Here is a 23,368-nt window from a genome sequence, read left to right as displayed (position 1 = left end):
CTAAGATGAGCGACACCTGAGCCTCCTAATGTACGGCCAAAACAGAATTTGTAACATTCATCGCGTAACGACAAGGGAGTCAGACGCGCCGTGCACGTATCACTGGCGTCTGAAGTCACTAGGGACTAGGGAAGGGCTAGGGACGCAGCTCGCCATGAGAATCGAACAGAAGGAACTTGGAACTTTCTCCAAGTTACTTTGACAAAGTTAACTAAAATATGAACGAGTTCCTCAAGAAGTTACTGGAGCTAAATTAAAAGTTACCGAAAAAAGTAGCTTAGTTACAGTAACGAGTTACCCCCAACGCTGGACGTAAGATGCGGAAGAGCTGTGCTGAATGTCAAATGCTTAGTGTTCTCCAGTGCTCTTAATGGTGGCTGAATTGGCACTTTGCAAAGTTCGTTTGCGGGTTTTTTCGGGTTTTACCCTAAGTGATGATGATGATGCATATCGGGGGTAAAAAGGGGTGTTACCCCATAACGCAGGGCCTTAATTATAAAGCAGAAAATCGCGTTAGATAGTAAAACACTACACATATGTGTTTGGTGCCTCGTAGCCACTACCCCAAAGGGGAGCATTCATTCACCCACGCCTTCTACAGGTAAAACCCCCCCATTGGCACACGTGATGATGCGCAATGTCTTGGGTACGCTGCTCACAAGGAGCATTCCCTGTTGTGTCCTGTCAACACCATCTCGATGTCTCTCATCAAAGAGACAGAGCCATATGTCATTGTCCTCCAACAACAGCGCTTCTTGCAACATCGCCAATCGCCTCGGGGATTCTGAAGACGACTGGAAAAACTAAGTAAAAACTCGTACGTTTCTCGAGCGCGTCTGTTCGGGGCAAGGAGGAGGAAGCTGACGGATAGCGCTCCCAAATTGCATAGAGGTGGAAAACGACATATTCTGCATTAGAAGACTTTTTTTTAAAAAAAAACGCTCTTTTCCCTTTGGCTGTCGCGAGGATAAAAGGGCTCTGTAACGTCACCGTCTCTTACCCCTCTTCCCAGCGGTTCCTGGTAGCACGTGACCGTTTCAAAATAGAGGGTTCCCCCACCCGTGTGACAAAAACGTCCGCCAACGTCACTCAACGTACGCTCGACGGGGTCACAACCATGATTACTCGGAACGAAGCTGTTTCGTGCACTCGTTCCCGGGATACGGGGTCGCGAAGTTCCAAGCGCAATGAAATGCGAAAAACATGCTATCAATAACCGCGGGCAATGATTCAATGTGTAACGAATGAATTCATTAACTCGGGCGACACGAAGATTCGGCGAAACAACGATTCCGAGCAGAGCCTAGACCTAACTTACGAACTTTTTGCAGCTTTCGTAAGGTTTGTAGAAACTTTTGCAAAAGAAAATTGCAAATGTCTCCAATACGAATTGTTCGAAATTCGAAAATCTATCGAACAAGGCAATTTTTGTCCAAATCGGTTCAGTATTAGCTGCAAAAAATCGCACTGTTTCGCATATAGAGAATACATGGGGCCGCCGGAGGTCGTATCCCCTCTTAACCCTGAACGGTAGCGTTCAGACAAAGCAGAGGAGGTCACATCGAGCAAAAAACAAACTGAGCAACACCAGTGTTGCTTGCCAGAAAGCGGTCGAAGAGGTCAAGAATCAATCGACACATCCTTGGTCAAAGGTGAAAACACCTATATAGCTCTACTCGCCTACTCCGACTTAATGAGGCCGTCCAATTAATCGTCTACCCTCGTGTGGTGATCACGAAGCGAGTGAGCTGAACAATGGAAGAACAAAGACGCGAATAATGTATATCCTATAGTGAAAAGCATACGGCTTATAAGGACAGCTAATTATACGTCCACAGTACTCGTCAATGATTACATCTCAAGAATAGCCTTCACTGCCTTGCGCGCAACGCACTAAGAATAGAGAAGCATAATCGGCATATATGACGAACATATCAAAACATCCGCAAAGTTCATGGCGCACGAGGAAACACAGACGACACCTCCACTTCCGTTACATATTGCGCAATGAACCTTGCGGATGACACCCAACTTGCTCGCTGCAATGCGCTTCTCGGTCAAAGAATCGCGTGCAAAAACAGTCGCGAAAACTAAACGGACATTTTCTTCATCACCGGCTGTCGCGAGACGATAACTGCATTGTAAAGGAATAGCGGGTGTTTACCGCAAAACAAACTTTACACGTTACAAGAGTTCAAAACTACACACACAGACTTCGCATTTTCACCAATTTTCTTCGTCTAAATGGCGTCTGGAAATGCATTCTGACAATTGATTAGGACATTTTCGTCTTCCATTACTCGGTAAAGACGACAGTGAGTCGAAAACCTCGACAGCAGAAACTATTCAGCAGCCCGAGCATAGACGCACGCTTGAGCTCTTCGGCGACGGCATCGAACATATCTTTGTTCAACACTCGCACTCAAACGCGACTTTGTGATCTCCAATATCGTCCATCTGAGTCTAGTTCGATCTTCAATGACACAGACATAAGGGTCTTTCATCGCGAGCCTGCTGACGTCCGCAGCAGCCAAACGATGTTATCACAGCGGGGCTCGTGGAGCCACGTTTCATTTCAGCGGTCGATGTAGACGTCTCGAATCAAAAAGAAAAGAAGGAAGGAAGAGTGCAAGAAACGCCCTGCAGACATCCGCACTTCAGACCAAGGTCGCGAAGCGCATCAAAGGAAGGGATTGTGGGCGATCCAGCATGATACCCCCGCAAGGATTGCGACGCCATTTCCCGCATGCTAGGCTGTAAAAAGTTTTCATTTCTAAGAACACTATCTATTCCACACATGTGGTTCAGCCTGATGGTGGAGAACGTGCACTTTGAATACTACAGACTGTCGTCCTTCAACTGTCACCCCGAAAGGGAAACTCAGCGCGCACACACACAAGTAGCGCGCGTATAAAAAGCAGACATTAGTACAATGCACGAAGAGAGCCTTCCCCGCAGCAGCAGCACCGTTGTCGCCTTCGACGACTTTCAAATAAGGTAACAGTTCCTTCAGTCTTCCCTCAAACGCGAGGAAATGTTACCTTATTCGAATCAGCTTGCTTGCATTCAGCTTCCATATTCAGCGTCATTCAGCGGTTCTGCTCCTCTGCATGGTCTGCACGAATTCATCGGACGCGACTAGATGTGGCTTTTAACGCGCGGTGGCGTTACCGCTTGAGACACGTTGACTCTCCTAGATGCTGTCACTGCGGCGCTCTGCAATATCTAGAGCACATTCTTCTTCATTGCCCACACTACCAACCTTCCCGAACGGCACTCTCCGGGTATCTTAATCAGCTGGACTCTCGCCTCCTTTGTCTCTCAAAATTGCTTGGGCCCTGGCCAAATCAAGCTCACCAGTGCTCTGCCCTCAAGGCTCCTTTGACCTTCTTGGACACCATAGAACTTCGACCCTTTGTGAACGGGCTCATTATTTCACTCCCCACATCAGCACTGGGGTACAGTATCGCCCGTGGCAATGAAACTCCCCATTCATCATTTCAAAATAAAGTTGTTGTTGTTACTCCTCTGGTCAATGAATGTGCACGAGGACACTTTCGCAACAAGCAGGATGCCACCATGCGATCAGCAAGACCCCCAGAGCACGCCACGTCCCAAATTCCCAAGCCAGAACAGAATCTCTGTCGAATCCTCTCATGAAATACCTACCCGAGCAACAATGTCGTGGGGTGCAAACCTCTGCAATGCTGTGCTCCGTACGAAGTGTATCCGTGAAAGTCACATCAAACTTCACATCCATCCGAGCTTGTCTCCGAACGAACGTTCACAAAGACAGGCATTGTCGGAGTTCGTGAGGGACGTGCACGTGTTATCCAGCACATGTCAGCCACGTTACACCACAGCCCACAACAACTTCACTCATCAGTTCTTCGAGAGTAACCTGAAAGCTCGCGTCGTGCTCCTGCGTAATCCAACGAACACTACAACCAACAGTAGATGCAGCCGAGTCGATGCACTCCGACATCAGAATATACCGAAAAGGCACTGAGCACAATGCTTCGCACAGAGGCCGCACGAAAGCCTTCATGGGTGTATCACGTCCCAGTCTTCAGGGCCAGGATCCCGACCGACCTTCACATGGAGCAAGGCAACGGCCCACGACCATAGCTGGACGCGACTTGCGAGCGCCCACGTGTATTCCCTGATGTTCTCTCATACCGTCTCTTCGAAAGAGCCGTGGGGTAGACTTTCTTCGCTACAGATGGGAGCGGAAAGAGATTAGAGAGAGGAGGAGGAGGGGAGGAACATCGCGGCAACGCTCCGCAGATGTGGGTCGGAAAGAAGGCCGCCATTTCACGGGTGAGGAGGAGAAAATATATGTGCCTTTTTCAAAAGGACGAGGGGCGGCAGTAGGGGGGACACCGCACCAGAGGGGAGGTAGGGGTTATGACGAGGAGCCGGCGATGACGTCAGGGACAGGCTGAAGTGGTGTCAAAATATGAGGACTATATGGGGGAGCAGACCAAGCAAGACGCCTTCCTTCATGGGGGTTTAACCTTTTTCGTATGTTCAGTTTCTTCTGCGGAGTAGGGGTACACCTCTCGTTTACAGTTGTCGTGTGCAGCAACAGCAGGGCGGATAAATAACAGAATAAGCACGCTGTATAATGTTTCACAAGAGTCTGACATCGGAGCCATCCCAACCACCTTGCATGCAAATATATTTTCGGCTTGTGGATGTCTATAGCGTTATTATTTGACTTACTCTTCTGCCGTAGGTGCACATAGTTTCATGTGTATCCGATAAAACGCGCAGAAATTTAGGAAACAATACTCACACAGCCCCAAGTTTACGAACTAATTCGGATGCACTGCTACGTTTGCTGAAGGCTGAACTAAAGTAGTTCACGATACCAGAAGTATGCGCTTATAACGTTGTGCATCTGCTGCGGTTACGTCGTTGTTAACGCAATATCTGTACTTTTACATCGTACCCATACAAAACTCGCTAATGTGTCAGACACGACTGCAAGACAGAATCCGTGTTTGTGTACTCCTTCGCGTGTTCATTTTCCATCTTTGAAAACCTTGAGAAACTTGTGCCCTTGAAACGTTGCGATCCCAAAAACGATGGCAAGCCCAATATTGAGGATGGTTTCCAATGAATTGCCATTTATGTGGGTGGTTTTGTAAGCAGACAAGGAAACACCAATTTGGGAACAACGTCAACCGAGGATATGCACGGCGCGTATAACAAAATCAGAAACAGATAAAAACGTCTCGGCTCCCGCTACACTCTTTTCTTTCGCTCTGCAGGCGTTTCAACGGTTTAACGCGGACAGCGTATTATTATGGAATTGGTACATAAATCCTCAGGGAACTGGAACGCACAATGAAAGGCATACAGGTGTAGCTACCGGAGGGATCTATTGAAACCCAGCAGCCAAGTTTTGTCGGGGATTCGCTTCACCCGTACACTATTTTTAGTGTTGCACCTACCTGATCGCCTGCCGCTCCTCCCCTCTCCCTCCAGCTTTTCTTCTTCTTTTTTTTTTTTTTTTTTGTACTACGGCGTCTCCCATTACGAAATAATGCTCTTATTCTGTATAATGGAGGCCAATTTGAGACACCCTGAACGAGGAAACGAAAACAACAAGTTTTCTTTTCTATTCGCTAGCAAAAGAAAGGAACGGTCTGCCTGTACCTAAGCTCCACAGCAGAAACTGAATGCTATGTTGGCGACCATTACCTCCGCCATAAGGCAAATCACGTCTTGCGATGAAAGAGAAACTGTTATTTTGTAAGGTAAAAAAAATAAAAATAAAAAGAACAGGCGCCGAGAGGCTTTTGTGCAAAGCTGGGTCGCGGAGCTGCAGCTTTCCCTTCGAGGGGCCACGCGACCGTTTCCCATCTGGGTTGGTCGGTTGTTGGTGTACACGGGCGGTGCCTAGCGGTAGGTGCCGCCGACCGTAACCCAACGTGGAGAAGTAAATTGACGCTACTGCCAAATTATAACTTGGTTCGCACGGCGGCGAATTTCAGGAGGATCATTAGAGAACATACCGGCGCAGATAGGACACACAGACGAAACAAGTGAGGAGGATCGTCGCGAAGCTCCAGACGGTGCGCTACGAAGTGACGGTATTGCCTCCAGGAAGTATCGATAACATTCCTTCAGAGCCCCAGTACAAATGCGGTGCACAGGTTTTGCTGCCGTTGCCCCGTTCTCATAACTCGCAATTTTTAAGTAATTGGGACACCTCACGATGGCGCAATTTAAAAGGACGCTCGCGTCCGTTCCAGTCGATTTCGGATCTATAGTGTTATTTTATTCTTCTTGGGCCACTGACCACGGTATCCCAAAATCCCACGGGAAATAGTGGTGTAGTTTGACTGTTATTCGACGAAATACGTGACAGGAGCAGACGCCGGACGTTCAGAGTACGTAGGAATTCCCTCTTTTGAAAAATGCCACGGCCGTCTGGACGGCGCCTTTCTCCTCAGGGCGCTGCCCTCTCACTCTAATAGTTAGGGAGTGACGTCACGCCACCCGAGCTTCTGCAGCCGCGGAAGCAGCGCTGATCTCTAAAATTCGTTTGTTTAATATCTAAGCACTTTTCGTACAATAAAATTAGACTGTCGGCCGATGCCGAACATAGCGGTATCGGTTTCATAGATGGGTTTCCGGATGGGACCGTCCCTTTAATGGGGAAACGTTTTGAGAGAGTTCCTAGATTCCCATTTCTAATTTCCTAATTGAAACTTCCAAGATGTGAATGCCAAGACTGTGAATGCCTTCCGTGGCATGCCACGAAACACCTCTCGTCAAGATGCTGCATTAATCCACCGAATGCGCCTCGATGTGGCCTTTACAGCTAAGTGGCGTTACCGCTTGAGACAAGTTGACTCTCCCACCTGCTGCCACTGTGGTGCTCTTGAGGATCTGGAGCACATTCTTCTTCATTGCCCTCACTGCGAACCTTCCCGAACCACACTCTCCGAGTCTCTTCGTCAGCTGGACTCTCGCCCTTTCTCCCTATCGAAATTGCTTGGTCCCTGGCCCAATCCAGCCCAGCAACGCTCTGCGCTCAAAGCTCTTCTGACATTTCTGGACACCATCGGACTTCGATCGTTATTGTGAAGGGGCTCGTTATTTTATTCCCCCCCATTACATCCAGCAATGGGGTAGAGTATCGCCTGTGGCGATGAAACTCCCCACTCTCCAAGGTCGAAAATAAAGTTGTTGTTGTTTTTTGCTGTAAAACTCACCGCTCTTGCGGAGAGTAGAGTAGCTACCCCACTCATGCAAGTACACACAAAGGAAGCAACGAGTGTCTTGCGTAAGAGACGCAACTTTTCTACCGTTAATGGGTCACCGCTGCTCCACCTGCCACAATGAACAGGAAAGGTGTTCCTTGCCTTTCAACAAGAAATCACATTCAGATACTAGACGTCACGGTCGTGCTTACACCATGGCCTCATGCCGTGGCACCAGAACTTGAACCGAAAGCGGTTTTCATTTCGGTTTCTACATATTCAATATAGCCCACGAGAGCACACGAAGAATACAGTCTAAATGTCCATTCAGTCCTGAACTCCTCCCGCGAGCGATCCGTTAAAAGGGACCTACCTCATCGTGGACGTCCCCGACAGGAGGTTCCTGAGGCAGTTCCGGTAGCTTGGAGAACTGTCGGTCGTATACACATCGGTGCAACTGCTGGTCGAGTAGCCGGAAATTGTCGTAAGTGCGTCTTAATGTCCAGCATCGGTCTCCGCTCGTCACCTGTACCGTCCACCCACAACACATGCCACCACCACCCTCTTCGGACGTCTGTCGGTGGTTTTCCTTGTCCGCTTCTTCGTGAGTCTTGCTCCGTTCCACCAGAGACATCTACGAGGGAGAATAAAGTGTTCGTCAAATGCACTCCCAATCGCCCAGGACAAAGAACGCTCATCAGTCTACACAGAGCCAAGTTCATTGTTACTGTGGCGCAGAAAATGTGAATAAGTGCACGCATGTCTGACAACAAAGACATAAGAGCATAACTTCTGGGCGCACCGAGACTAGGAAATGACCCAGGCTCGTGCAAAGGCTGTGCCTGTATGGGAGTTTCGCCTGGGTCTCGTTTCTGGGCCTGGGTCTGCGGCAAATGACGCGCACACAGTGAAGCCGGCCCCGGGCGTGCGAGTCCCCGACCAAAAGACAAAGGAACGAGAAAATTGCATGGACATCAAGAACGCGATCATCCTCACACGTGATACAAACTATATACTTACTACACGTGTATGGCCTCAGTTGTGATCCTCACAAACGCCAAGTCATATCGTCAACCGCGCTTCGCATACCGGATTAACGTGTTTTGTATGTATACTGAGCCCATCCGGCCATGGGCTTGCCCTCGCTTCGTGATCTAATTGGACCGCAACGTGGTACGTCATAAAACGCGCGGTTTCCGAGTCATGGCGAGCGAAGACAACTATAAATGTTAATAACTGAAATGAACAGCTGATTAAAACAATATATGCGGTTCAAGGTGACTTACGTTCGTTTTATGTGACTCTTCCTCCTCCGAGCACAGTATCGGATATCCGCGTGAGCGACATTATCGGACGAAATGTACGTGGAGGAGAACGTGAACTAAGAAGATATCGCGGGAAAACAGAGTATCCGAACGAGTGTCCGCTTTTATATCTCCACTGTGTTTGTATTCGTTTGGCAGTAAATCTCACAAATTGTAAAATGGCCGTATCTTGAAAGAAACGAGTTCTTTTTATGAGCACTTAGTAGTCTGCTCGGTTATTTTTGCCCAGCACTCAGCAACTGAAATACTTTTGTAAGTAACTTATACAAGCCCTAGTATTAGTGACAGAAATCATCCCAAACTCAGTTTTAGTCGAAGTTAAATCGTTTCGAAGTAGCAAAGGAAGAAACACGTATAGCCCCGTTTTGACGTCGATGGTTTATAGATCGATAGGGGGACAACCTGGCGTTGTTGCCGAAATACACGCGTGTCACACGGTGATCGTACATAATTGACGCAGTGAAATCGTACTCCTAGTCACGGCACAGAACGCCCTTGGAGGTCAGTCGACCGTAACAACTGACACCGAATTTAACATTTCCCAAACCTAGCGACCCGATTCAGTGGTCAATGTCTTTACGCAACACTGCTATCAGCTACCAGCTTGTGCATCAACGTCTTGAATGAGTAGGCTACACGCCGTAGACACGCACTGTACGAAGCACGGTGATTAGAACAGCACATACGAATCGGGCATAACGCAGTAACCGGTTTCTCAACCCTTATTTACCTTCATTTTTGTTTACGTTTTTACTTTTTCTTTTTTAGTGATGACGCGCAATGAGCATGACTTCTGGCTCCTCTTCGAAATGTAAGGTTATGTTGCAATTATGACTCAGTTGCTTTTGCTACATATAGTGTTGTATTGTACTCTTCATTCTAGTTACCTGTCAGCTGCTCTTGATGTATATTATTCTTTAACTACACCATCCGATCCATCGTGCTTTCGCGTGTGATGCAATCCTGCTCAATATGTCAGAAGTACAAAGCGTGCATCCGATGCATCGGGTGTTGCATGGATTGATGTTTTTTCGCCAACATCATGCTTAACGATTTGCAGAGAAAAAGTGCGCTCCTTACGTGTATTCATATATTGTATTATAGTTATTTTATGTTATGTCGGTTCCTCCTGCTATAATGCCTGTCGGCGACGCTGGAAGAACGTGTAAAACGAGTGGATATCTCTTCGTTTCAGAGTGCATGTTGTTTATTCAGACACGAGTGGACCCGAATATCAATCACATATTAGTTAGGACAGCAGCACCCGTAACCGACATGCAGATACAATGGAGAATCCACGCTCCTCGAGGCGCTCAACAATTTCTCAATTTTCCAAAGAACATCGTACATGCGCATTCAGTCGAAAAGACTGACGAGATATTCGAGACGCACGTTGCTCTGTCGCCGTAAACAAGCGGCTACTTTCAAACGGCCATCACATTGAGTCTAGCCACGTGTGTCCGTTACATCCAACTGTTCCACAGCCTTTGTCTTTGCGTTCAGACGACAGCTCGCTCGTGCTAATAATACGGCCGTCACACGGGTATTGGAATCATCGTTTGAGGCAATGGCCATTGAACATTTCGAGAACGACTGACGCTGTCCCGCTGCTACACGGGCCGATCCAGTGCTCCTTGAGCTCTAGTTGACGCGTTTCATGCCGGATGGCTCTACGCGCGTCCGTTTGCTGTCTGCAAGCTTTAGCGTACAAAAGTCTGGAGCACGACCTACTATAGTGACCAGGTCATGATCGGAAACTCATATGCAGGCCCCTTCCGCGCTATCCGCTAGGGACGCTACGCATCGGCTCGCAAGAGCCATCTCCATCATGATTGGGTAATGGAAATTTGAATTTTGAACCTGCCGAAGCGGACATACGGCCGCGGCAGACGACAGTAACAGTTCCCACGAAAACTGGTACAATTGTGATGCTAATCAATTAACGACTTTATCAAGAACGCATCTCCCGTGGGACGTGCATGGCTTCCACAAAAATCATGAGGTAAGCTGAAGTGCAACGTATTATGGCAAGTGCGGAAGCAATAAACGGGTCGATGAGTAGCGCCACCGCTAGCCTTCAAATGCGGCCCTGGAAAGATAGTGGTGCATGTGACATGGTCGCTATGATCTAGTAGGTCGTGGTCTAGAGTGACGGAAAATGTAAGGGAAAAAACGATTTCGCTATTTTAAGTGTTTAAATTGTTCATTACACACGCCAGCCCAGCGGCAGTTTTTAAGGGTCCTTGAAAAAAACGGCGTTTCACGAAATTCAATGAAGTCGAGGACCATCCGAATCAACAGTAATTCACAGTGGCCGTATGGCAGCATTTCAAGAACCATCAAAACGCCCGTGCGACAGTGGACTAAGTTGCCTCCTTCGCTTTCCGATGCGTGGTCCATGCTTGTTTCGCTAATTCGCCGGCTGCGGGCCTTACAACTTCAGCCACGCATACGCTGCGTCCCATTGTGTAGAGAGTCACGAATCATAACGGGTGATGAGGGTGGGACGGTATAAATTGGGTCTCTGTGTCTAGGGAACGCTTAACCACGGGCGAGGGGCTGCAACAACTGCCCACGTGACTCGTTATCGTTATTTGCGCTCCGTAATTAGATTGTGTATGGTTCGGCCCGGGGTACCTCGTCTTTGTTGGCCGCACAGACCGTCCTGCGGGTCATGAAGCATTCGCCGAAGAAGTCTGACAAAAGAGACAACGTTTCAAGTACCAGCAGCGGTAGCTCCAAAATCACGCTGAAGACTGGGAGGTATTAGGTTCGAATCCCGGCACCGGCAGTGTCGTTTGAGGTTTTCCTTGTTTTCCAGATAGCTGTTTCAGAACTGCAAGTATTGCTGTAACTTACAGTCAAAGTCATCGTGTCATAACAGTAATTAACGTCACGAGAGTGATGTTAACTGTCCCCCACCCCCAATTTTCCTCTTCCTCGCTTACTCTCGTCAGCATGCGATTGTTGGAATTTTACATGTAAGGAATTTTGCAGCTCATTGTTGATTTTTTATTGCAATTTTTTTAGCTCTTAACCGTCCTAAACAAGCAAAACACTGGTTTCGCATCGGTGGAAAAGAGACAGCGACTCTTGCGGCCCGTGTGTGGATGCGCACTAAGCTTTAATTTCGCTAATTTTACGTTACAGTTGCATTTACAATAGTTGCTTCCGCGTTTCAATCGCCTTCATGACCTACAACGATGAATCAAAAGTTCGAGAACGTAGTTCTGCATAAACTTTCCGTAAACTTTCCACACACACTCTTTCGTTGTCAACAGGTGCCAGAGGTCCTTCTTTCGTTTCTTCGCTTCTGCTAAAACGATGGCAGAGCCCTTTCAAAGTAGAGCACGAATCGCTCCCAAAGCCTAAACAAACCACGATTCAGCCGAGCACGGAAGAGAAACAAGGAGAAGAACGTTGACGCTATATTATTTTCGGAGCGTCAGGAAAACCCGGAATCCACCTTTCTACCGTTTTGCGGGACGGACGCTTCCTGGTTTAAAAAAGAAAAAGAAAAAAGAAACGAGAGGAGAAGAAGAAGAAGAAAAATATTCGATTTTGAGTGGCGTGCCACACCATCATCATCCGCTCCTCAATCGCCAGCGTGTGCAACATGCAAGAAAGCTCACCTTCTCTCTAACGAGTACGTATACGTGATCTTTGTCAGTCAAACTCGCGGTGGGAAAACGCAAAGGATTTCCTCGCGGGAAGCGTAGAGATGGGTCAACATTATTTTTGACGTTTGCCTTCTGAGAATGCCGCGTTTAATCCTGAACTGAACAGAACTTTACGATTCCCAATGAAGGAAAGGTGGAGAAGGTCATAGCCATCTTAAAGCTAGATTCTCGTACAAATTCGTCTGACGCCAGCTTTTACAGCGGGCTAAATTTAGACCGGCGAAACTCTCAAAAGGTATTACTGGTTGCAAGTGATATTTTGGTAGGAAACTCCTTCCTCGTCATGTGATATGTTGTTAGACGGCACTAAAGTATACATAGTAGTGCAAGCGGTATAAAGTGGATATCTGTCCAGCGTATAATCTCGGGATAGAAATCCAATAGCGCACAGAAAGGGGGTGGCTGGAAAGAAGGATAACAGGTACCGGAAGGTTGAGCAAAAAACCATCCACGACGAAAACCCCGGACAAGAAACTGGGTCATTCCGTGCCAAACGTCCCAGACGTTTGGCTGGACCATCCCAGATTTCTTTCGAACGAATGGTGCAGCCAATACAATCCAGGTCTATTTTTGATGGAAAAAAGTTTTTCGCTCGGTGGCCGCCTCGTGAATATTTGCGATGGTACTTATAACCTAACAGGCGAAAAATTCAAAACAGCTTTTTCGAAAATTTAAACCGTATCTCTTCTGTGTGACTGCAAAGCATATCACTTTCGTGCCAAGATCAGTTGGAAGTTCGTCGACTCTTTGTCGATGGTTTATGTTCGGAGAAAACTCGAGCACTTTTAGAATTTTTTTACGGAACTCTGCAACTCTATCGAAGCCATTTAAGATTGGCGCTGCGGCCTAGGAGGGTTAGAACGCGCTAAAAATGTTTTGAGGCACAAAGAACTGGAAGCGTACGCCGAAAAAAAAAAAAAAAAAATCTGAAGTTCGGAAATATTGCGTTTTACGACATATTCAGCCTTCAATTGCGCACTTAAGTGGTCCCGATAAAAATATGAGACAAATTTGATTTGGCCCTTGAACATTTCTTTTACAAAGTTTCATCAGAACACTGTTTGTCTTGGTAGCGAAAAAAATATATTTTTTTAAAAATTTGACCAGCCCCGCACCCGTCCGGCGTTGCCCCGCAAGTCTGCTTCACCTCACGACGCATCGCCTCCGCTGCCTCCAAACACACACGGGAGCGGTCTAAACCGATTTGCGTTCTTCGGTGCAATAAAAGCTTCTACAAATTAACCCCCCCCCCCTCCCAATCTTCAAGTTCTCACAAGAACAGCTTTCAGCGGCGGCGCACCACACAAGAAGCACTGGATCCAAGGATGTACTTCAGCTACCACGGGTCTGCACCTATAATATCAAATAGTATGGCCTAGATGTAGATCAGTTGATGGACAAACTCCATGATGTAAAAAGCCGGAATCTGGGATGCAACTAGAGGGACAGGACACACACACGACACGAGTCCCTCTAGCTGTTGCCCAGACCCAGGCTCTTCACATAATGCACGTCGCGACACCGGCCTCCTGAGCTAGCTACGCACCAAAGTGCAACGCAGGCGAAAATTAACTGAGTTCTTCGCAATTACCTTCATCATTTCGAACAGAAGTTGTCGGTTGGCTTACTTGCACGGAATGATGTGATTCATCCGTGGGCACTACTGAATGTACCAAGAGGCACGAAAATACTCAGACTGTCCTCTGTTGATGTCGTATGCCCCATTCGGTTTTCTCGAACTGACAGAGGTGTTACATTGGACATGGTCTTCCCTTCTGTTCCTGTTTTCTTTGGTGGTTAGCCGAAAAGGGAGGTAAGTCGTGGCGCTTTTCCTGTTTATGGCACACCCTTTACTTTGACACACCCTTTATTTTGACACACCCTTTATTGCTCGGCGTCGTAGAGTCAGTGTTAGTAAGCGTCGTGACTGAAAACATATTATGGTTATCGCTAGCCCGCCACCGCACGTTGTGGCCGAGGTACATCCTTGGACCCAGTGCTCCGTGTGTACCTCGCCGCCGCAGAAGGTCGTTCTCGTGAGTATCTGAAGCTTGGAACGTTAATTTGTACAAGCTCCTTTTTTATTTTTATTTTTTTCCTGAAGAACGCAAATCGGTTTGCACCGCTCCCGTGTGTGTTTGGCAGAAGCGACGGTGAAGCGTCGTGGGGTGAAGCAACATTGCGGGGCTGGTCAAGTTAAGAATTTTTTTTTCCTCTTTCTTTTTTTCGCTACACTCTAAGAAAGCACGGAGTAATTGTGAAGACAAAGTGCATTGCCACAAAGATTAGTCCCGTTAAGGGGTAAATGCACGGGACTAATTGAATGTCAAAGTGTGGATACGCTCTGTTCTAAGAGTCCCAGGGACATAATTCGTGTGTATGAATGAAATTACTTTGAATTAAACCGTCAACCGTGATCTGTCAAGTGATATCAAATCTTTCGACATGCATAGTGCGCAATTAATTTGCGAAGAAAGAGTGCTTATTGTTTCACGCTGGGCAGAAAATTGCTAATGATGGCTAATTGCAAATTGCTAAGTTGGCTAATATACAGCCTTAATTATGCCATCAAATTGACTAAGAGCACATATTTACGTTGACTGTTGCATTCGGAAGACCATTTGCGAAGGTCAGTGAGTATTTGCAGTCCTGGGGAGTAAATTTCGGGGTTAGCGGATCAGAATGGGGGAGCAATTGTCGTCTAGGGGACTAGAAGCTGTAATTACTCTACATTTTACTCCTTTTTCTCTTAGAGCGTACCAAGATAAAAAGTGTTTCGATGAAACTTTGTTTCAGAAATGTTCAAGGGTCATACTATCAAATGCAATTTGTCTCACATTTTTGTCAGGACCACCTCAGTGCGCAATTGACGGTTGAAGATGTGGTAAAACGCAACATTTCCGAACTTCAGAATATTTCTAACGCGTTCTATCCCTGTTAGATAACAACGCTAGACAGTTAAATGGCTATGACAAAAATGCGGAGTTCCGTAAAAAAATTAAAAGGTGTTCCAATTTTCGCAGCTCTCTCCGGGCTTACCCTCGATAAAAAGAGTCGATCGACCTTCAACGGGTCTTTGCACGAAAGTGTTATGCTAAGAAGATATCGTGTGAATCGAGCCGAGGACCCAGAAGATACTTCCCCGTACCCATGTCCAGGACCCAGACTAAAGTCCCGGATCCACATCGTCACGTAGTATTTTTCAAATTCCCGTTTATTTTTTTTTTATATAGCAAAATGAACTCGCGATTGGCGGAGGATCCAAAAGACGCTCTAGGATACTTGCTGACTCTTTCGCGGCTCTGAAATCGATATCTTAAAAATTACGTATCGAATATCGATAAATTAATTAGGGGCAATACAAAAATATCTTTACTCACACAAGAGCACTGCCATACGAAATCCGGTTGGTTTCATCCGCGTATAATGCACAGTCTGGTTTTAACACTTTCCTTACTGCGCCCATGGAGCGTCGATCACCGGTGATCGACGGGCGCTACTTGGCCACTAAAGTACATATGGACAAGGGGTTATATTTGTTGGATACTATAAACAATACAGAATGAGTTTGGTTTTTCACTTTTAGCTTTTCCTTGTGGTGGTGATTTATAAGGTTGGGTCTGCGCGAAGGACGCAGTGCGGAGATTTTATCTTGGTGCGGCGTCGCGTTCCCGCGGCGAACATCTTCCGCAAATGAGCAATACCCGCATTTGAAGCATATTTGGGTTCGATTTCGTTTATTAGAACGCAAATAACGGCTCGAAGGTGTTAGACAATCAGATTTTTTCCTGAATGTGTGAATATGTATAATTTGCACCATTGCTGTCCTTCCCGTCTGAAAACTAACCGGGAGGAACAGAAAAGCGGCGAAATCGCAAAATGTACGTGGTAAAGGATCAGGAATGTTGCCCATGAAACTAATGTTTTCTGCAGGAATTATGATGTTCATTTCTGTTTTACTTCTTCAATGAACTCTGTCACTCAGTTACATGAACAACGTGGGTGTTGAAGTTATTTTCCATAACCCATGAACTTCTTGATCCAGAGTGTTGATATTTGCAGATATTAATTATTCTTGACAAGAAATTAGCCACATTTTGTATATTTTGGAACTTGTAAATTGATACTTTTGTTCAAGATACAGGCGTGTCTTCATTGTTTGCGCATATATATATATATATATATATTTTTTTTTTTTTGTGTGTGTGTGTGTGTTCCAAAATTAAGTTTGGAAATACACGGATAGCTTTGTTTCTGAAACTTACATAATTCGATAGGGCATTCATCTGGCTACATTTTCCTGTATATCAACATATTTTGAAGCGATAATATCAGCCACAAAAAATATATTTGTGAAACCACCCAAAAATGGCTATTTTTGCGGCGATAAGGAAAGAGTTAATGTCTGCTTCAAGTTACACGGAACACCCTGCACAAGTTTCATATCTGCTTTTTTTTCTTTTTTTTTTTTCTTTTTTCATTTTCCTGGCTGATGTGACGCAACCTTTTACTGAAGAGTGCTTCTGTAGGCCGGGATGTCACAAGGTCGGGCTTATGCCAACAAGCGCCGCGGAGCCGGGTGACGATTCGGAGGATCAGTCTATGACTTACAATGAGAGGCCCGTACCGGAAATCAAAATACGGCGAAAAAGAAAATCTCAGACAACCCACGAGTAACTGGGTCAATGAAAAATAATAAGGCTCAAGAAGCGTAGGCAGAGCCACGGAGTCATCCGTACGCTCATTGAAGCGGCACACAAATTAGAAGCGGCTTCTTGACCCGTGAAGTTCACTTTCTTTCGCACAGGCGGGAGAAGGAAGGCGTGGGCTCAGGGGGAAAAGCTCTGCCTGCTTCTCAAGCTGTGATCAACGTGGGAAGTGGTCAGAGGAAATGTTCCAAAAAAGGGACAGCCGACAGACAAGTCGAGTAGGCGAGACCGGGGCTGGTGAGGAAAGGAGTAAGCAGGGCACCACTAAAACGTCTTTCTCGTCATGACTTTCGCGAAGCCACGAGCATAATGTAAGCTGTAACATGGAGTGACACGCATAACGTCGTCCATCCCTTGCTGAACCTGGACCGAACACAACAGAAGGGCTGGAAGCTCCTTGACCGCCGCTTTCCCTACTCCGTTCAATCGAGATGATCCATCTACTATTTGGAATAATCCAACGGTAGCAAAATATAATCTAAAAGCAAGGGACCGCGCTAGAAGTAAGGGTAACTTCCACTGCGACAGAAGTAACTGACTATGAATGAAGCATGGTTCTCCGAAAGTACGCGAGTCGTACTTATTATTGCTCGAATCTTTTGCGGCCGCGCCAATAAAAAATACTACGTACACAAGCTAAGCGGTACTTGAGGAGGGAGAATTGACAAAAGTTTCTTTGTCCTCGCTGTAAACGTTGTTTAGTTTCGTTGCCTAAAATTTCAGCAAAAATATGCATATAACTAAAATGGCATAAAACTAAGCTTTCTTTCTCCCCCCCCCCTTTCAGAAATAATATACGTAAAAGCATTCTCCGACAACTTCGAAGATCCATAAGGCGCGACACACGAAACCCATGAACAGAGTAAGAAAACGGATACAAGACTCTCTTTGTTCGTGGTTTTCGTGTGTCGCGCCTTATGGATCAACGACAACCGGCCCCTTTAGATCTTCAACTTCAAAGATCCCGCAGTATGGCGTTATGAAGCCAGCAGGTTGCAAAGCCACGCATAACGGCGTCATCAAATCTAACTGGACCTAAGGACAAACGAAATAAACCTTACGTTATTCCATATCCGCAATAATTTATAGACGTAACTCGCCCAATCTACAGCAACCCAAACACACATCAGTTGCAGAGCTATTCCAAATACCTGAGTGGCATTCAGTTGGGGATTTGTCAAATATAATTACTGCAGACACATACTTATATTTCGGGTAAGGATAACTCGTGCAAGTCAACTCCGCCCACAAATCACAAAACGTCCGCGATTGGCTTAAGCGGGGGCATAACGCTTCCGAGCAACAACATAGTGTGCGCCCGCATCCATCGACCTGTTGCTTGTACACCGATAATGCTGCGAAAACACCCGTCGGATATGATGTACTGAGAGCACATGAGCACATTTACATGCTTTTTAAAGCAAACACGTAAAATATTCGCGATGACAAAACATGCCGTTCGACTTCCCTGTCCGCCGCCTTCTCGTATATGCCCACTCTGAATCTGCGGACTAATTTCTCTGCTGGCGGAGATACACCTCCGCCACCTACCTCTGCATACACCTCTGCTTCGGGTGTGCTTGAGTGGTCAGGCTATCGAAGAGATAAATCTTCTGAGATTGCACCTCTACCGCTTTACGATACAAAATTAAGTGAGAAGGTATAATGACGGGGCAGATTACGCCACTTCAGGCATAGTTACACCTTTGGTCTCGCACACACTAATACCCTGTCTAAGCCGCTCGGAAGTGGAACAGGCAAAATGTTCTCTCGCTCAGTGAGAAACTGCTCGCGTGCACGTATTAAGTGAGAGTTCGTTGACTCGTCCATTTTGCATCGAGCGTCCTTTGCACGATACACACACGGCACACGCTGTTTATAGACGGTCATCGGAGAGGGGGTTTTCCGCCCCATCAGTTAGGCGATGACTATGGATGAGGGCACTTTATATTCCCCATCGAAAATCTGGATTTTCCAGGTGGAAGCAGCCACGCGAAATGAGCGCAGCTGTGGATACGCGATAGTCGCTGTGAGGCGGTTCAACGCCCATATCGCCGTGATGGATATGTTTGTCGCGCATCAGCATGACCACGCCGGTTCAACTGGCGAAAGAACGAATGGCGCAGGAGAACGACAGAGAAGGTAAACGCAGGTTTTCTGTGTTTTCCGCGCCCTCTTCATCCTTGTCTTACCAACTGGCTCAACTCGTATGTTCCGGTGCCGTCCCGAACATATCGAGGGAGGACGACTCTGCACTACATCGTCACCCCTTGTTACTCACAAAATTTTGTTCGACGGAACCTGCTATCTTTTGAGGTGAAGTACGAAAACGTTCACATGAGGTTTCAGTAGCATGCCGACGTCAGCACCAGCTCGCCGTCCCATTGCATCACCAGGGTCTCAGGTACAAGTAACGGTGACTGAGCACAAGAGGGACAAAGCGGGGTAGTTGGTACTGGTACCGAATTTAACTGAAATAATAACGAAGGAAGTCACCGAAAAGGTTAGCCAGCTTTCCTATTCATCGTGTCTAACTAAAATACTTTTAGCGGCCACTCCAAGCATCGTAAGAAAGCACGTGACTGGCGTCTATTTCTTTGCTTCCGTATTATAGCGCCACGAAGCAACTGCGGCTGTGAGCGGTGTACGGACGTGGACAAATAGAAAGACAGCAGGCAGAAGTGGGGGGGGGGGGAATGGGGTTAGTATGCGTCCTGGGCCGACTTTAGGAGGAGCTATGCCGACATTCGTCTGGGGAGTCTGCCGGAAAACCTCAGACAGCACAGCCGGTGGTAGGATTCGAACCCACCACCTCCCAGTCTTCAGCACGACCTTCGCTACCACCAAAGAGTGGATACTTTTATCCGCTCGGCCATGCGGCTTGTGTCTTTTATCTCTGAGTGCGCTTCAACACTCGCTGTCTCTTGGCAAGATCGTCAGCCGTGCGAAACATCATCTTGGCAAAGACGTGCGTACAAGCTCCCACAATGACTGACGCCTTAGCTCGCCACCGTTCCATACGGCATTTTTACCAGCAACAGGCAGTGTGGGGCAGCGTACTGTTGTGGACACGGTTGTCTAAAATATCCAGCTCGTGGCGGAGCGATCCCCTATCGGCGATGCGACGAAGAAACTAGACAAATACCATCCCCGAGGGGAGGCCGCGCTGGACTGCTCTTCCTAGCAGACGACGCTGAGAATGCGATGGTACTCTCTCCCGATAGGTGGCGCTGCGTGGCCTTACCTCGGAGACTGTAATGGTACAGTTCCTTCGTGTGTGACATCGCCGATAGGGGACTGCTCGGCCACGGGCTGGTGATTTTAGAAAACCACGTCCCCAACAGTACAACGATTGGGCACGAACGTCCTCACTCCACGCGATGCGTCAAGGAATCACGAAACATTTCCGTGACGTACAGAAGACGCGGACAAAAGATGTAGCGACGTGTGCGGTGACGCCCGTAACTGTGCAACCCTGTAATCGTGACGTAAATGTCCAAAAATATTCGCTCTACACAATACGGGGGCAGCGAAAAAACGAAAGCGAATCCAATCGAGTGACAGGCTCATGGGACTACCCAACGCGTGTCGCGACACGGTAACCTCTGCCCTGCAGAGCCCCTTGAGCGAAGCTCGTTCGCTGACCTCATAACCAATGACCTCTCTACGAGGGTCTCGTTTTCTTCTCACCAAACGAGCAAAACGAGAGGAAAAGTATCGCTGCGTTCAACCTCTTCCCCCATTAAATCGCTGAACAAAAACTATGCTCCGCGCAGGGCCGGTGCTAGGGGTGCGCAGGGCCTGAGGCAAATGCACATCGCGGGGCCTGTTTCACACTAGCAGAAATGAAAAGATAAGAAATGATAAGATTTTCGCAGTGGGATATTTTCGCAGTACGGGAAATGGCAGCAGGAGAGAAGCGTGCGAAGTCCTCGGTATAGCTTGCAGGGTTGGTGGATTTTTTTTTTAAAGTTGGACTTTCTCTCATCACACGACGGAATGGCACATAACACATTCTTCTCTCATTTCTGTTTTAGTCGAACATCCCGCGTGCGATTAAGTGCATACTTGATATTTAAAAAAAAGTAATTCCTGGTTGCTCGCGACGTAACCCCCAAATTATTATTATTATTAGTAATCCCTGGTTGAGGGCGTCGTGCGCGGGGCCTAAGGCGGTCGCCTTACCCTATCGCCGGCCCTGGCTCCGAGACAACGCGAGAGTCACGGACGTACCTACCGGGGAAAGTAGATTCACGAGCTTTGTTAAGGCGAATGTTCTACGCGTTTGCTTTAAAAGCGTGCAAATGCGCTTCAAGTATACGTCGTTCCCGACGAGTGTTTGAGCAACTTCATCTGTGTACAAACGACGGTTTGAAGCACGAGGGAGCAGTACGTCCTGACCCGGAAGCGTAATGCGCCCCGTCTAAGCCATCACAGATATCTTTAGATTTTTTAAGGCAGCGTTGACCTGTATAGGAGTGGACTTTTTCCTAACTATAAAAAAAATGTTTTTCGTCGCGACATAAGTAGGCAACTGGCTATGATGTGTGGAATACGTTTTTGTGAAGAGAGACTCATGTTAAAAGGGAACTAATGTTGATGATTGGACGAATCGTTTGCGGAGCAGTTATACTGTTTTGCTGGGCTTTGTTGTCTGTTGTAGATTCAAATTCAAATCAATCCAAAGTAAGGCAGTTAGATTTCTTATGAAACGTTACGACAGTCAGTTTTCTCCATCTTCCGCATTGAGTTCATTGGGTCTGGTTCCATTGCGGCAGAGGCGTGCCCTTGAAAGGATTTGCAATTTTTGCATTTAATAGCTCATAAACAGATTAACATACCCCATGAACTTTACTTTACGTTTGCACGGCCGTCTAGTCTTCGGAACTCACACCCATTGAACATTGTTGCTATATGCATTCACGTACAGATGTTTTTAAATATAGTTTTTTTCCTCATACAGTTGATGAATGGAATAGGTTACCTGGTGCTATAAGGGAATTACCTGTGAATGACTTTTGTAACCAAGCATGCCTGCTCCTGCTATAGCCTCACAGAGGCTGCAGTATATGAAAAAAATAAAAAAATAAAAATAAATCAGGAGCATTTAGTGACTATGTAGTCTAGACAGTCTCTAAGGGCTAGAGCACCCCTATTTAGTGACCCTAGCCTGTTGTATTTGGCTGCTTTGTTCACCACGGATCGTTACCCGAACAGTATCCGAATATGGCGGTCAAATATGGGGGAGACCACGTCCCATTCAATGGAGTATGAAGTTTCACACGGCTACATGAAGCAGCAGGCAAGAAGTAGGGTTCGGAATCCCGGGACGTTTTTACAATCCCAAAATTTCTGGATTTCTAAATGTGGATTCCGGGACGGGATGTTTTTGCAGCTATTCCGAGGATGCCGTATAGGGCTGTATCCACCTGCACATCCATGCTATATCACGAATTGCGATACAGTGCGCGTTCCCTGCCATCCCCGCGGAACACTGTATAGCGGAAGAACACACAGACACTGCTCACCGGGTAAAAGTTTCGCCGCGTAATATATTGACCATTCGCATCCTGCAGGAATATCGACTTCCGTTGGAATGTGCCTCTTCTCGTCCGCAACGGAATATCTTGTGGCTGCGCCCCAGGATATTTCCCGCGGTTAGCAGTGCACGAGAAGACATGACGTTCAGCACTTATATACTAATCCGGCTGCTAAAAGCAATGATTTCATGAATGATCTTTCGCTGCAACATTCTGGGGACTGGTGCGTTTTGCTCTTCTCCGCTTTTATTCATCCACAGTAATTGTTGTGTTCTGGTCTGGAGCATCCCAGCCTAATTTTCTGAAAAGACTGTCTCCATTTTTTCCTTCTCACCTTCGAACATACGTACTCGCGGAGATTAAAAGAACAATTAGAAAGAGAAATCCTCCAGAGAGAGAGAGAGAGATTATGCAATACTTTGTGTGGCTTTATAGATCGGAAGACGTGGTTCACGTAAGTGAGCAGGGCCATTGTCATGTGTCGTGGACGATGACGATTGTGCGGTTTCGGATTGCAAATGATATTTTCAGAGGAGGGCCGCTTGAAACCAAAAGTCGGTAAGACATCGTTCTTTCCTTTTCACTCGTACGACCGGATATTCGTTGTCCAGAAAGCCGCACTTCATTACCCCGAAATCCTGGTATTTTGGCCTCGCGAAATCCCGGAATTCCGAGACATGAAATTACGCCAAAATCCCGGGTTACGAACTCTCGCTATAGAAGTGACAGTTTATGGGGGAGCCCCGTTTCAAGATCATTGGTAACGTCGTCGGTAACGTACCGCGGGTTAATAAATGCAGGATCCAGTGTTGCAGCTAGAGTGTTTGGCTGAACAAATGTTACGCTCGAGCGAGCACGTACAGTCCGCCACAGAAGCGGTGAACACGAATGTGAACG

General features: G+C 47.0%; 1 protein-coding gene across 3 annotated transcripts in view; it reads right to left on the bottom strand.

Annotated features, from left to right (window-relative positions):
• The window catches only part of LOC135385411 (uncharacterized), a 144,533-nt gene that overhangs the window by 30,263 nt on the left and 90,902 nt on the right, over nt 1-23,368 (bottom strand). For all 3 annotated transcript variants that reach the window (XM_064614713.1, XM_064614712.1, XM_064614711.1), the window contains one exon: nt 7,591-7,851. In XM_064614713.1, coding sequence (XP_064470783.1) covers nt 7,591-7,851 — 261 coding nt within the window. The remainder of the gene's footprint in view (nt 1-7,590; nt 7,852-23,368) is intronic.

The sequence above is a fragment of the Ornithodoros turicata genome, chromosome 2 (genome assembly GCF_037126465.1).
Source record: "Ornithodoros turicata isolate Travis chromosome 2, ASM3712646v1, whole genome shotgun sequence".
Lineage (NCBI taxonomy): Eukaryota > Metazoa > Arthropoda > Arachnida > Ixodida > Argasidae > Ornithodoros > Ornithodoros turicata.
Note: the sequence above shows the minus strand (reverse complement) of the source record. Positions and strands in the feature narration are given on the sequence as shown.